General features: G+C 44.5%; 1 protein-coding gene across 7 annotated transcripts in view; it reads left to right on the top strand.

Moving 5' to 3' along the window:
• LOC118774279 (teneurin-4-like) overlaps positions 1–14,059 on the top strand; it is a 185,787-nt gene that overhangs the window by 147,919 nt on the left and 23,809 nt on the right. For all 7 annotated transcript variants that reach the window (XM_036523508.1, XM_036523510.1, XM_036523511.1 and 4 more), the window contains 3 exons: positions 1,017–1,249; positions 3,548–3,702; positions 8,791–9,668. In XM_036523508.1, the coding sequence (XP_036379401.1) occupies positions 1,017–1,249; positions 3,548–3,702; positions 8,791–9,668 (1,266 nt within the window). The remainder of the gene's footprint in view (positions 1–1,016; positions 1,250–3,547; positions 3,703–8,790; positions 9,669–14,059) is intronic.

The following is a 14,059-nucleotide window of genomic DNA, read 5'->3' as shown; positions in this document are numbered from 1 at the left end:
GATTATCGCATTTGGCAGAGCCGCATGGGGGCCGTATCTGTGTGCCCTGGTGACTGTAGCCATCCCGTGCGTGGCACTCCTCCTCCTTGTTGCCGCAGTCCTTTGGCTGCGTTGGAGAGCCGTCAAAAACCACAGTTCAGCCTGTGCCTTTGTCTCCTCCCCCCTCTTGTCCTTGAAAGTCACTTGCGAGGAAGGTCGACTAATGACAGCCGTGGCGTGAAGCAAACGGTGCCGTCAACGAGGCTTTGGAAGGTTCACTCTCCCCGTCCTCCACTTCCACCCGGCTGTCAAAATCTCACCCACAAATCAGCTGTGTATAAGCACCGGCCTTTCTAATTGCACTGAGATTATTTCTCATTCTGGCTGACTTGCCATATATTGATTTTTTTATTCCACGTGGATATTAAAAATCATAAGCCCCGGTGCCTCCAGAAAGCCAAACAGCCCACCTCGGTCGAATGTGTAGCTGTGAACGTTCCTTTATGCCAGCATGAACTGGTGTAAATTGATTCTGCAGGTCCACCCACTCTGTAATGTATGTGGAGTGCTGTGCAGATCTGTTGGAGCTCTTGAACGCTTTTTGCCTTCTGTCGTGCCCTCGCCCCCCCAGCCCGCCACCCCACCCCCGACCGATGCAAATGAAGGATTACCTTGAGGACTGTTCTGTGGTTTAATGGGATAGCTTGCTGGCTTACACTGCCTCTTTGAGGAAATCTTAGCATGTCAGTTTAACTGTTGAGAGATTTTGGCAACTTGTTTCACTTGTGCTATATGTAGCCTACTGCGTCAGTAGTAGTTTTGCACATTTCAGTTTAGTGGGCTGCCTCTTTTGAAACGATTATAAAGAAAAGGTATTAACAAAGGGATTGCAAAGGAGAAGGAAAAGCAGTAAGGCCTGGCTTTTATTTTTTCTGTCCATGCTGCCAAAATTTAGTGAATGATGGACAGCTATTGGCAAATGAGTACCTTGTGGCCACTAACACATCATTACTTTGTGTTTTATTCTGCTCCTCCAGCAACAGTCCAGCGCACAAATATTACCTGGCCACCAGTCCTGTGTCGGGCACAGTCTATCTGTCAGACACCAACAGCAGGAAGGTGTTCAGAGTGAAGTCGCTGAGTGTGGTGAAGGACGTGGCCAAGAACCTGGAGCTGGTGGCGGGGACAGGGGACCAGTGCCTGCCCTTCGACGAGACGCGCTGTGGCGATGGAGGCAAGGCCGTGGAGGCCACTCTCACCAACCCCAGAGGTAGGTCCAAACTTGGCGATCAACAAATCAATACCCAGTGCTGAGTACAATAGAATGTGATCTATAGTATCCGCTTTTATGCCATTGTGTTGGAGTGTGAAAGGAGGAGGCTGACCTATGCACCTCTGCGGCTTGTATATCGATATGATCTGTTCACAGTTTGTATGGACCAGAGATGTGTCAGCTATTCTTGCACACAGCAATGTAGGTTGTAGTTTAGGAAGAAAGTCCCAGCTGCAAGGACAGGCATAGTTCATTGACTGCTGCTTGGTTGATGCTGTTATTGGTGAATTTTAGTGGTAAAAAAAGGTACTGCATTTGCTTTGGGGGAGCTACTCACTTGGTGAGTGAGAAACACTACTGTTGGTATGCTTGCTTAGTTGTTCTCAAAACTGGCAATAGACCTGACGTGGTCACCAAGAGGATTTTTACTGTAGTTCTCACAACTGCCATTTCAGTTTAGAAGGTTGGAACTAATACTAAAAAGTATGCACTAAAATGTCCAGCACATAATACATAGTGACCAAAACCAATTGCCTGTTCATGGCTGTTCACTTGAGAAGTCGAACACAAAGATGTATTTTCAAGTGTCTGGCTCCATTGTACCTGTAAAAGGTGTCTGCTTTTTCCTTGCCTGGACAATAGATCCAGTCTTTTTTTGAGGGGGTTTTGGAGTGCAGGTGATCAATATGATGGATGCAAGCGACAGTGTGTATAAAATATTCAGCCTTGGAAACACAAAAGTGTATTGCGAGTATTTTCTCTGTCAATAATAGTCTGTTTGAAGATATTTAGAGCAGCACGGCTCCTTCGAGACACTGAATCTCATTTTCTGTCTCAGTGTACAGCCAGGGGCACGAGGGGGGGGGGGGATCACAGAGCTATTTGAGAACTGTCATGGGAGGAATTCTGCACCGGGCGCTGACCTGCATTGAATTAATAAGTGTAGAAATAATCAGGTGTAAGGATGCAATCAAGCTCTTTTGATGAAAGAAAAGGCAGGTCTTTTGCATGCCGCGGTTTTTCTCTAAAAGCAACGCAGAACAAACCCGGTGCCAATGGCTTTGCAGAGAGTAAGGAAAAAAAAAACTGTATTTGTGTGATTGACAGCTGCAACACAATGCATTATCATATCTGTTTTGTCCTTGTCTGCAAGAAGGGAAAAGAAGTTAGATTTCCAATAAACAGTGACTCTCCTGTCTGCCAGGCCTTTTGTTTGGACTTTGAGAAATGTTATCTGATGAGGTATGGGTGGGGAGTGGCAGGGGACGGGGGGCTCAGAACAGAGGTCTTTAAGCCTCTATCAATACACCACCGTTTTCATGCATCCAATGATATTTTATCTCCTAGGCCCATTTACAGACCTGATTCTGTGGCTTAGGGTTGCAGAGCTCAAAAAGGCACAACATTTTTCTGTCTGTTTTCATAACAACCTCTAAACAGTTCTGATTGCCAAAGCGGAACATCTCCCTGTCTTCTGCTTGGAATAAAATGATCTATTATGCCACGTGTAAATACATCAGTTCACATGCTTATTTTAGGTCTGCAGTCTGCCATTTCTAACATTTACTGAAATAACAAACACAATGTCGTCTTTTCAAAACCCAGTAGACCAGCATATTGCAAATCCAGCCAATCTAGGGTAGTTGGATAGTAAATTGTTTGTGTAGAAAACAGATTTTTTTCTCCATGATGTTCATTTTTACTTTTCTCCAACACTAGTGCTGGGGACTGACTGTGTACAGTGGCTTCCGTGCCAACTGACCTATTAATTAATTAGGTTTGACTGAGCTGATTTAATAAGCATTTGAGATCTCTTGAGAGTTATTGGCAATAGGTCTTTGGTGGCATGAATTTGTTGGGGAGCTGTGTATTCGTGTGGGTATGGCGATCATAGCAAAAGTGTTTCTATTTTTTTCATGCCCCTCAATTCAAATTAGTGCTTCAGATTAGCACCGAACTTAATTAAGATTAATTTGTATTTCAATTAATGTATTGTTCTGAGCCCTAGAACATTTAATTATTGAACAACTAATTAACTTTAATTAATTTCATTTTGATGAATTTCCTGAATTCCCCCCTAATGAATTATTAGATTAGATTAATGCAGTGTCCTCAGTGCAAGATTCCCCTTCGATTGCACATCATCAGGCGTTACATCAAAATGAGAAGCAGATCCCTTTTTTCCCCACATGAGCTTTCTAATGCAAATCATGCAAATTATCCAGAACAGCAATCAAATAATCCTTGTGACGCCATGATCACCACTCCCCACCCCCCCTGCCCCCCTTATATCAGGCATCACCGTGGACAAGTTTGGCCTGGTCTACTTTGTTGACGGCACCATGATCCGCCGGATCGACCAGAATGGGATCATCTCTACCCTGCTGGGCTCCAACGACCTGACCTCGGCCCGGCCCCTCAGCTGCGACTCAGCAATGGACATCTCCCAGGTGTGCCTCCGCCTTCCTCCATCACGGGTCGTCATCCAGAACGAACCCACAGCTTGCACTGTGACACACGGTATCCGTTTATGTAGCTTTAACACAGTGTCACTGTATACAGTTGGATGGTTCTAGACCAGGCTTGACACAGAGCTGTGGACAGTCTGGACTATAGGCATAATGACACGCTTAGCTCAGCTGAACAGCCCCTTCTCATCATTAAAGTTCTAATGTTCTTATATCTACTGAAGCAATATAGGGTAAGTGCTTTGCTGAAGTGTGCCCCACCAATGCCCTGGTATCTTAGGCTACAGCCTTCTGTCAGTAAGTTAGGCTCTCAAGCCCATGCACCTCGCTGCTCCTGGCCAAGGCAACCCACTTGGCCAGTCGCACTGCGCTCGCCACGCTCTGTGACTGTCTGGAGAGCGGCCACCATGCCCCTGCCACTGCTTTTCAGCTCCCGGTGGAGGTGGGGTGTTGCAGCAGTGGGCCTTGGGACAGATGTGTGAGTTTTTTGACGTCAGGTGGGTTCTTTCTGATGTACCATTGCAACTATTTGCGCATTTAAATAAAAATATGTAGTAGTTGTAAATGTACCAGTTTTAATTTCATTTCCTTTACTACATAACATATCAATGCCAGAATTAGTATCTAAGTGCTAGTCTTAATGTAATTGTTGGCTTATCAGAGACATTATGGTGGTTGTTGTGCTTAATTATGGTAGTGCAGGTAAATGATAATTAGAGCTGTGCTGTGAAAAGTGAGCCTTCAGAACTGGCTCGCATTGCTCCTTATTAGCTTCTCTGAGGACTGTGTTCTGTTTTAACTCACTGGCGTGCCTCCCCTCCTGTCCAATCCACTTCTGTAGCATCTGGGCGAGACAAGGTTATTTGTGGCTCCTGGCAAATAGGTCCAGCAGGCTCCCCTGCTGCCAAAGAGAGGAGCTGTATTTCTATGGCAAGATGCAGCAAAACAGAGAATAGGGAATAACCTCCAGATGTCAGTCTGGTACACCCCCCACCCCCCCACCCCCTCCTTGGCCCCATTTGGGATGCCTGGCACTGCTGTTCTCTGGTACGGGACACCCAGCCAGACTGGCTGCAGCGGGAGAGCTCTGTTTGGCTGTCTTTGCATTACCAATTAATTGTAAAGCACATTCAGCATCATGACCGTGCACACAACCACACACGCATATTCTATTTATTATTGGGGTCACTGGATGAGTCAGCAAACAGGTTTGTGCTGTTTGCTCGAGAGCGAACGGCTGAAATGTCAACTTGAAACTTGTGGTGTAATTAGCCTGGGACACAAGACTCATGACAGTTGGCCTGTGACGTTGAACTGGTTGGTGAGAAACGGCAAGAAACTGTCTTTACAGCTGTCCGAATCTTGTCTCAAAATTTGGCGAAGGAGGTCTCATGCACAGCTATTGGGAGTGGTTGAGCAAAAGGGTGTGGAAATGTTATACAGAACTGTTCCACATTAAAAAAATGTCATCATGATTTAGAAACTGAATTCAGGTGCTTGCGTAAAGGTGGCTAAGACAGTAAGAGATTTGGCAGAGACAAAAGGACTCGCACTGAGAAAAGTACTCTTGAAGGAATCACCGAACAAGGAAATCAGGAAAGCCTGTGTCCCCACTGTTTTAGTAATGGTTTATTGGCCTGGACTCTAATCTGGTTATATTAAGGATTATGTCCTCATCCTAATTGCTTAACAAGATGGTATTAAGAAGTAATTGATGTCCAGAATAAGGAAGAGAAAATCAAAGACCAGGTGAGACAAGATCGCAGTCAACTCTATTGGTACACAATTGCAAAGGGGACAAAGGGAATCAGAGGATAACTAAATACACAAAAGTGAATGAAAAATGTAACTCTAAAATGTAATTCACCTCCCAGTGTTGAATTAATAAACACACACACACTATTTGGAGGAATGCCACTGAAAATAAAAAAACGTAAGCATGAGAATTGCATAAGCATGAGCCATGGGACAGCATCCATGTTTGGTGTGTTTTTGAGAGATTTGCTATAGCCATAGAGGAATGTTGTTGATGTATTTTTATTCTGAAATGGGCACTGAAAATGTAATTCCTGCTATATGGAATTAATCTCCTCCTCACCCCGTGGTGATACTGAAACCCCGAGCAGAAAACCATGGTCGAAAAGTTCTTTAAAATGCTTTTTTCCTGCTGTAAAGATGTTATGAGCCGCAGAAGGCCTCAGATAGAGCGCACTGTGAGTGACGTGGTTTGAAATGGAGTGGGGGGCTTTGCAGAATGGGGGATTATTTTCAGCGCTAGTCCTGGAATTAATAAACAAAGCTGCTGCGACTGGAGCAGTGTGGCACTCTGAAGGGAATAATAGTTTATCAGTAAAACCCCTTAGTGTGTGTTAGTGTATCTGTATGTGCATGTGCAGGTGCATGCATTCACATGTATGTGTGTGTGTGTATGTGTGTGTGTTCGTATGTGCGTGAGTGTGTCCGTATGTGTGTGTGTGTGTGTGTGTGTGTGTATGTGTTCGTATGTGCGTGAATGTGTCTGTATGTGTGTGCGTGTGTATGTGTTCGTATGTGCGTGAGTGTGTCTATGCGTGTGTGTGTACGTGTGCGCGTGCGTGTGTGCGTGCGTGTGTGTGTGTACGTGTGTGTGTGTACGTGTGTGTGTGTGTGTGTGTGTGTGTGTGTGTGTGTGTGCGTGTGTGTGTGTGAATGCTAATCCCATCCATTCTCTCATCTCCAGTGACTGTTTTCAGGGTTATTGCACCATGGGTCTGTGTGCCAGGCGCCAGTGACAGCTGTGAGGGGAGTCTGGCTCGATCTGGCAGCCGAGGTCCGAGGTGCAGAGGGGCTACGGCGAGGGAAATATCACTCCCATCATTCACAGCAGCGAGAAAGCCCTCGCAGCCAGTTCCCCTGAGTCACCCAACACTCCGGGTCATGAAATATTTAGCCGCCAGTGTTGACAAGAAATAGGTTTTAAGAAATTGAAAATTCCCCCCTGCCGTTCGGAAAGTAAATGCATTTTTAGTCTCTTCAGTGTTGACACAATGATATATATCTGCTTGTCTGTCCCCTGTCTACCGTGAGGCATTAATTAAAAGTTGCCTTTCTTTGGATCTGTACAGGATGTATGGATACAGGGGTTTGGCACATTCAAGGAATGGTGCTGTACATCAGAATTACACTTCTGATGACTGATATTGCAAGACAGTCTAATGTTGCATGACACGTGCTCATTTGAAATCAAAATTTCCTCTTACTTCAGTCAGTGGAGCGATTTTGAATAATTTACAAATTGAGCCAGAATTCTATTTTTAATAAACCAGCTGATGAAGAGATTTTAGTCCTGTATTAGTCTGTTTTAGTCCTGTATTTCAATCAAAGTACAGGACAGATGGTAAAAAGACTCATTAAAGAGGAAGCTGAGACAGAGAGAGAGTTTGTGATTGTCCAGAAGGCCATTTCCATATACAGATTTCTCCACTCTCTTATTTATGGCAAAAGGTTTGTGCTTGATACTGGAGGCAGGCACAAATATTTCATCTTTTCTTTGTGAACTTTAAAATACTCCCCTCGTGGAGCTGAATGTAGGTTTTTTCTTTTTTTCACCAAAATTGTTGGTTTTCCCTCCTTTTTCTTATGTAGTACAAGTCAGAAATTTTAAGTTGTCCTGATGCAGATTTAAACAATTGGCAGTTGGCAGCTGGATGTCTGTTCACTTCACTTCCAGTTTCCATGCCATATTTTTCCATCCCACAAATGTTAATCTCAGTGCTTCAAAACTGGAGTTGAAAGTGAAGCAGACAGTATCCTACAAAGCTGACTCTGTTTGCACACAGATAAGCCACCATCATCCTCTGCAGTATTCACAGATAAAATTATATCTGTGAATATGAAATGGACCGTGGATTTGTGATTTACCTCCTCATTTCAGCAGGTTCATGTGGTCATTTAGTTTATGTGAATTATTTAGTTTGGAAAATTTATTTTGGGCCTTCATGTCTGTAAAGTTATGCTTTGGAGGTTACTTTCCAGTTAACTAGTGGGGAGTATGTTTTGCACTGTCCTGTTTGTTCCTTTTCATGGCACTTGATTAGATGTACTCTGGATAAGAGAGTCTGCTAATTGACAATAAAGTAATATAAAGTAACGGGAAGAATGTGGCACATGTGTGCTTCTCTAATCTTGCTCAGCTGGAATGCAATAGATATTTGTTGTTGTAAGCCTAAGTCTGTTTTGGGGGTGTTGTCATACATGTATTATTAGATCAATATTAGATATATTAGACCAATTTTTTTTCACATAATTTTTTCCTAGAACCAAAGCGAGATAAATTCTGGTTTTCATGTGTCTGCCTTGTGTCAGGTAAAATCATTCAAATCAACCATTTTGCAAGGTGTTGCATGGAAGCAGAGAGCTCTGCGTGTTTGTCAGCACAGTGGGGTCTGTGCCTTGTTTCAGAGCCAATTATTGCTGCTCGTTAAAAGCCAGATGCATTCTTTGCAGAACAATAAGTAATAATTGGGGATCTGAGAGCAGGCGGAGCCTCTGATAAAGGTGTGCCATTTTCTCCTTAAGGATTGTGCTTCCTGCAGTCTTTTTCCATTAAGAAATTAATAACCCAGAGCAAAGAAAGACATTCCCTACACAGACTGACAGATGCACAGGTCTTTAGCCAAGCAGATTGCATCTGATGAATGATATTCTGTTCCGCGGGGTTTATCTGATCAATTGACTTGGTTCCCTTTTTTTCTGTTTTGAGTTCTTTTATACTCATCTGCAGGCATGTTGGAACTCGGTTACCTTTGTTTAACAACTGGGAATTCTGCTGTTGCTGTTTCTTTTATCAGATGGTCAATTTTTCAATAAAAAAACTCCATTCAGTGCTGAAGAACAACAAAATTGCCGTTGCTCAGCTTTCTCTTTAAATAGCAAACTCTTCAAACCCTTCAAACCCAACTGAGACTGATCTCAGTTGTAGGATGGCCACGTGAGATGGCCACGTGAGATGGTTTTCTTTTGTATAAATCGCAGTATGAAAGCATGTTGTATTGCGAAAGCCTTTAAGTGCTGTCGTCTTCTTTTCCTCAGATTCGTCTAGAGTGGCCCACAGACCTGGCCGTCAGTCCCATGGACAACTCTCTGTATGTCCTGGACAACAACGTGGTGCTCCAGATCTCCGAAAACCACCAAGTGCGCATTGTGGCCGGTCGACCTATGCATTGCCAGGTTCCAGGCATGGACCACTACCTGCTCGGCAAGGTGGCCGCCCATGCCACTTTAGAGTCCGCCACCGCGTTGGCCGTCTCCCACAACGGCATCCTGTACATCGCTGAGTCGGACGAGAAGAAGATCAACCGCGTGCGCCAGGTGTCCACCAGCGGCGAGATCTCCTTGGTGGCCGGGGCGTCCAGCGGCTGCGACTGCAAGAACGATGCCAACTGCGACTGCTACTCCGGGGACGAGGGCTACGCCAAGGACGCCAAGCTCAATGCACCCTCCTCCCTGGCCGTGTCCCCCGACGGCGAGCTCTTCATTGCAGACCTGGGCAACATCCGCATCCGCTATGTCCGCCGGAACAAGCCCTACCTGAGCCCACTCAACCTGTATGAGGTGTCCTCCCCCATCGATGACGAGCTCTACCTGTTCGATGCCAATGGCAGCCACATCTACACCCAGAGCCTGACCACGGGAGACTACCTGTACAACATAACCTACACGGGGGAGGGGCACATCAGCACCATCACCGACAGGAACAGGAACATGGTGAACATCCGCAGGGACGCTACCGGAATGCCCCAGTGGATTATGGCCCCAGACGGGCAGACCTTCTGGGTGACTATCGGAACAAACAATGCCCTCAAGAGCGTGGCTGCCCAGGATCAGGAAATAGCAATGATGACCTACCACGGAAGCTCAGGACTGCTCGCGACGAAGACTGATGAAAACGGGTGGACGACTTTTTACGAGTAAGTCCAACCACCACCCCCTAACCCCCCACCCCATATACAAGATAAATAATTAAAAGCATGAAAGTTAGGAGTTATCCAAACCTGATGGCAGTTTTCACTAGATCAGTAATGGTGTGGTTTTATTCAGGACCATAGAAAAAAAATATCTGTTAAAATAAAATGTGAGTTTACCTGAGGCTTTACTGCCTTTAGACAGTGAATGTGAAGTATGCATGTCTATTTATTCAGTGCAAACTATCCCAGTTTCAGAACAGGTGAGAATTCTGCCAGGGAGTTGTCTGGCTGTTTTGGATACCTTGGTTTTGTTTAATTTAAGTATTAAATCAGGGGGAAGCGGGGCCTTCGAATCCCCCTGATCGTAGTGATTCATGGTCGTGTCACGTTGGCAGATTGAAGTCTAAAGTGGACCAGACAGGACGCTGCAGATTCAAATGGTGATGACAGCATGGGGGTACCTTTGAACTGGACAGGGCACATAGAGTGACAGCTACTGATGATAGTCTACCATCAGCCGGGATCGGTGGCATTCCCTCCTGAAGGAGAGGCCAAACTCAGCGCGCTTTGTTTTTCCAAACTCCATAAGGACGCTTCAGTGTCACGCTATCTCTGTGGTGTCATGCTGCATGGGTGATTAGAGAGTTCTGGTGATCGGGGAGCTGGCTTTTCATGAGTAGCACTTGTACGGCCCTCTGGAGGAGGCTCTGTTTTAACTACGCTATATTACCATGGGCATTGTAGCGCGCTGACTTCAAACAATCCCCGACGCATGTTGTGTTGTCATTGTTTCCCTCTCTACCAGATGAAAAGTCACTTCCTCCTCCCATTAGCATTGCCTCTTAAGATGTTTTTTTTCCCATGTATTTATCTAGGAGATTATTTAAAATTAGATGTGCACTTCAACTGTCAAAATTCCTCATGCTTACCTATTGCTGGAAAAAGTAAAAGAGGACCTCTGTAATCTACAGTGCATCAAGTCTTCTCTCGGCACAGATCATCGTTACCTGTCAAAATCGTGCTCTCATTAGCATGGATTTGTCTCCCGCAGAATTGAAAGCCCTTGTGTTGTCTCAGATATTAGTCTTTCATGTTCACATGACACTCTCAAGAAGCTTTCAGAATCCACCACTGACTCGACTGTTAAGCAACTGAGGCTGTTTGGAATAATGCTGTGACACCGTTGACCCAGCAGACCTGTATTTGCTCGTTGCAGACTGTTTCTTGCTTTGATGACATCCTTTGTGTCTGCTCTGTTTATTTATTTATTTGTTTATTGTTACTGGGAATGTTTCTGAATTCTCCTTTACTTTGTACCAGAAAACAAGCAAAGGACTATTATTCTGTTCTTCTTAAACACTTGCAGGGGTGCTCCTCTATAAGGCTGAACATGTATTTCATTGAGCTATGCTTTTAAGACACGCTCACATTAGAATCAAGCACAGAACGTAAGACTGGTGCAGACTTATTTTCAGACTATTACTGTTTAAAATTCTGCTTATAAGAATCCAGCAGTACTTTTTTCCAGTAGCAATTTTGCCTCACTTACATTAATATGGTACTCAATGGAATATAGTGGTACACTGTTAACAAAAAACTCGATCACAGTGTATTCTTGAGCAATGCAGAATACCAAAGCACTTAACACATAAACCATTGTGAGAAAAAGTTTGTGTAGTTTAGCACATGTGCAGTTCAGTGCTGTTCATATATCTAATTTCTTCAGCGTGAAATATTGGGTGTCAGTCAATTTTCAGCCTTTGGCAACAGATGCCGTGTGTTTTCTAGGGAAGAAATAACACAAGTTGCATCTCATTGGTTGTCCGCCTTTGGCTAATGCAACACACATGGACATAAAGGAATGGCAGATCCAAAAGCAATAGCACACACATGTATGTTTTGGTGCTGTACGCTTTCATCATAAATAACTGAGTCAGCACATGGTTTCAAACACTCCATCTCCCCCATGGGTAGAGCTTAATTTTGCCCCAATTACATGGCTTTATCTGTTGTTGTTGTTGTGTTTGCATTGAACGTCTTTGCGCCACCTGTGGGTCAGAGCCAGAATTTCCCCTGTGGGATCTGCTGTTTATCACCATGCAGCGAAGCGCCAAACATCATTTCCCACTCAAAACATCCCACAGATGTTTTATCGTTAGCCTGACAGGGGTTTGCTTCTGCACAAAGTCATTAAAGCTGTAGATGGAATTGCTTTTTGCTGCTTTTAATTGCATCGGGGACCAAAAACAACACAGGCGTAAGGGTTTTTTTTTTTTTTCTCAGGATCCATTGCAACTTCAGCTGCAAGTTGGCTCTGGAATAAAACGATGTTTGCAGCGAGTCGGATGGAGTTCTTATGTTGCCGTCGTTGTTTTGATTAAAACAAGCAACTGTCACGCTCCCCCGTAACAGTAGCGTTCACGGACTGATAATGAATAACCATTGGGTGTGCTGGTGTAACATGAAAATAATTGTGCTGTGGGGCGTTCGGCTGAGAGCAGGGATACAGAGCTAGAAGGGCGTGACCACTGCAGGGTTAAAATAGACTTGTGGGTATTCCTGGGATGTGCAGTTTTTTTCCTCCTCAGTTAATTTCTCTCCAGGCCCAGGACATGAGGACAGAGAACAAATCAGTGGGATCAGCTTGCTGCTATTAGATCTTGGAGTCAAAGCCAGACAGGGCCCTCCTCCTCAATCCCGTAATGCAGATGGTTCTGGGTTAAGATTAGGGTGACATGTGAGACGTGTGTGTGGCAGTCATTTGGGTTGCTGGTACCATAAGTGCTCACAGCAGGCCAGCTCACCACGGCTTTGTATCCTGTGGGGTCCAGTATAGCGGGTGACCTCCTGTTTTCCCACTTAAAAGAATGTACTGGTTCTCCACAGGATCCAGAAATATGCGGAGAAAAGAACATAAATTGCACTTGTGCTGAGAGGCAGGAATTGCGGACAGACTCTGTGGTGTATTTGTTTCAGCTGGGGCCTTCCTAGCAGGGAATTGGGAACGCTCTCTGATGAACTGGCCCACGGAAATGGCTAGGTTGGACATAGCAAGCATTTGTCAGTGAACCTTATTATGGCCATCTGCTGGGTAAGGCACTGCTACCTAATTTAATTTCCAAATACTTACAGATATGCCCAGAGAACCTAGAATTTCATGCTCTGATTAAATTAACGTTAAAAATAATATCACAGTAAACTTGTTGGAGGTCAGTCCTGTGTGCCCTCAAATCACTCTACATTGTGATGGTGTCAGTGCTGTTGCTATTTAATTTGATTGGCTGATAACCTCAGTGAATCTTGTTGCAGGCTGTCTATATGTAGCAGAAGGTGAAATCATGTGGGTGTTTTTTTGTTATTTTTCACCTTGAAAAGGTACTTGAAAAATATAGCTTGCGATTGTATCTCAAGACTCAACAGTGTAACTGATAAGGATTATCATTGCAAATAGTATTCCTCTCTTTTTTATTTTTTGATGGAACAGACATAGGCCGAGCTGTGAAAATATTTCCAAAGTGAAGCCGACTATCACATTTATCATGGTAAATTATGGCTGCCAGTTATGGTGGAAAGTGCCCCGCAGTCGATAATGGCAGGGTAGATAAAGCACAGATTTGAGGCTTACCTTTTAAGTCTTCATTCAAGGAACCGTAAAAGCCTGTCCCTCATGTTCCGGAGAATAGACAAATGGATATATTTAGGATGATTCCAGACTAGAACCCAGAGAGAATTGTGGATATGGAACGGGTGGATTCTGCCTACACTGTCAGGCCTAAACCCGGAACTGTGGGTATATTTGTAGTTAAATGGCACCAATTATTTATTTTACCCGTGCCCTCCCCTCTACGCACACAAAGGAGGAATGTTTCCTTTTGTTGCGGAAAAAATACAGCCATGTGGGTGTTCATCTTTCTTTGTGTCTTAAGAAATGAGTTATCTCACAGCGCTCTAAGTTGTTTCTGTTCAGAGAAGGGATTGATTTGTGGATTGTGAACGGGAGCATTTCTGAAAAGAGGCTTATCTGTCTCACCTCTGTCTCCTTGTTCATAATGTTTCAGTGCCTCGATGTAAGATCAGCTTATCTCAACCGATCAACAGATCTTATTTTTTTTTTCCTCGGAATGAAACAGCATAGTGATTTCTCTTTTTTTCACTGGAAATCCGCTTGGTGTGATTGCTGAGGCTGACCCTCTTGCGGAATGCTGATCATCGGTTTCCCTCCTAGCCCAGCTCCGCCCTTCACTCGGTCGCTCTGTGCTTTCTTCCTCGCTAGAGAGCAGTTCAGTCACCGTCTGTTGTGATCTGTTGCATGTGTAATTATTCCTGGGGCCAAATATATTGATTGTGCTCACTCTGTGCAGTGCTTACAGAACACTGCGGCAGACTAACACTGC

The sequence above is a fragment of the Megalops cyprinoides genome, chromosome 3, assembly GCF_013368585.1.
Source record: "Megalops cyprinoides isolate fMegCyp1 chromosome 3, fMegCyp1.pri, whole genome shotgun sequence".
Classification (NCBI taxonomy): Eukaryota; Metazoa; Chordata; class Actinopteri; order Elopiformes; family Megalopidae; genus Megalops; species Megalops cyprinoides.
Note: the sequence above shows the minus strand (reverse complement) of the source record. Positions and strands in the feature narration are given on the sequence as shown.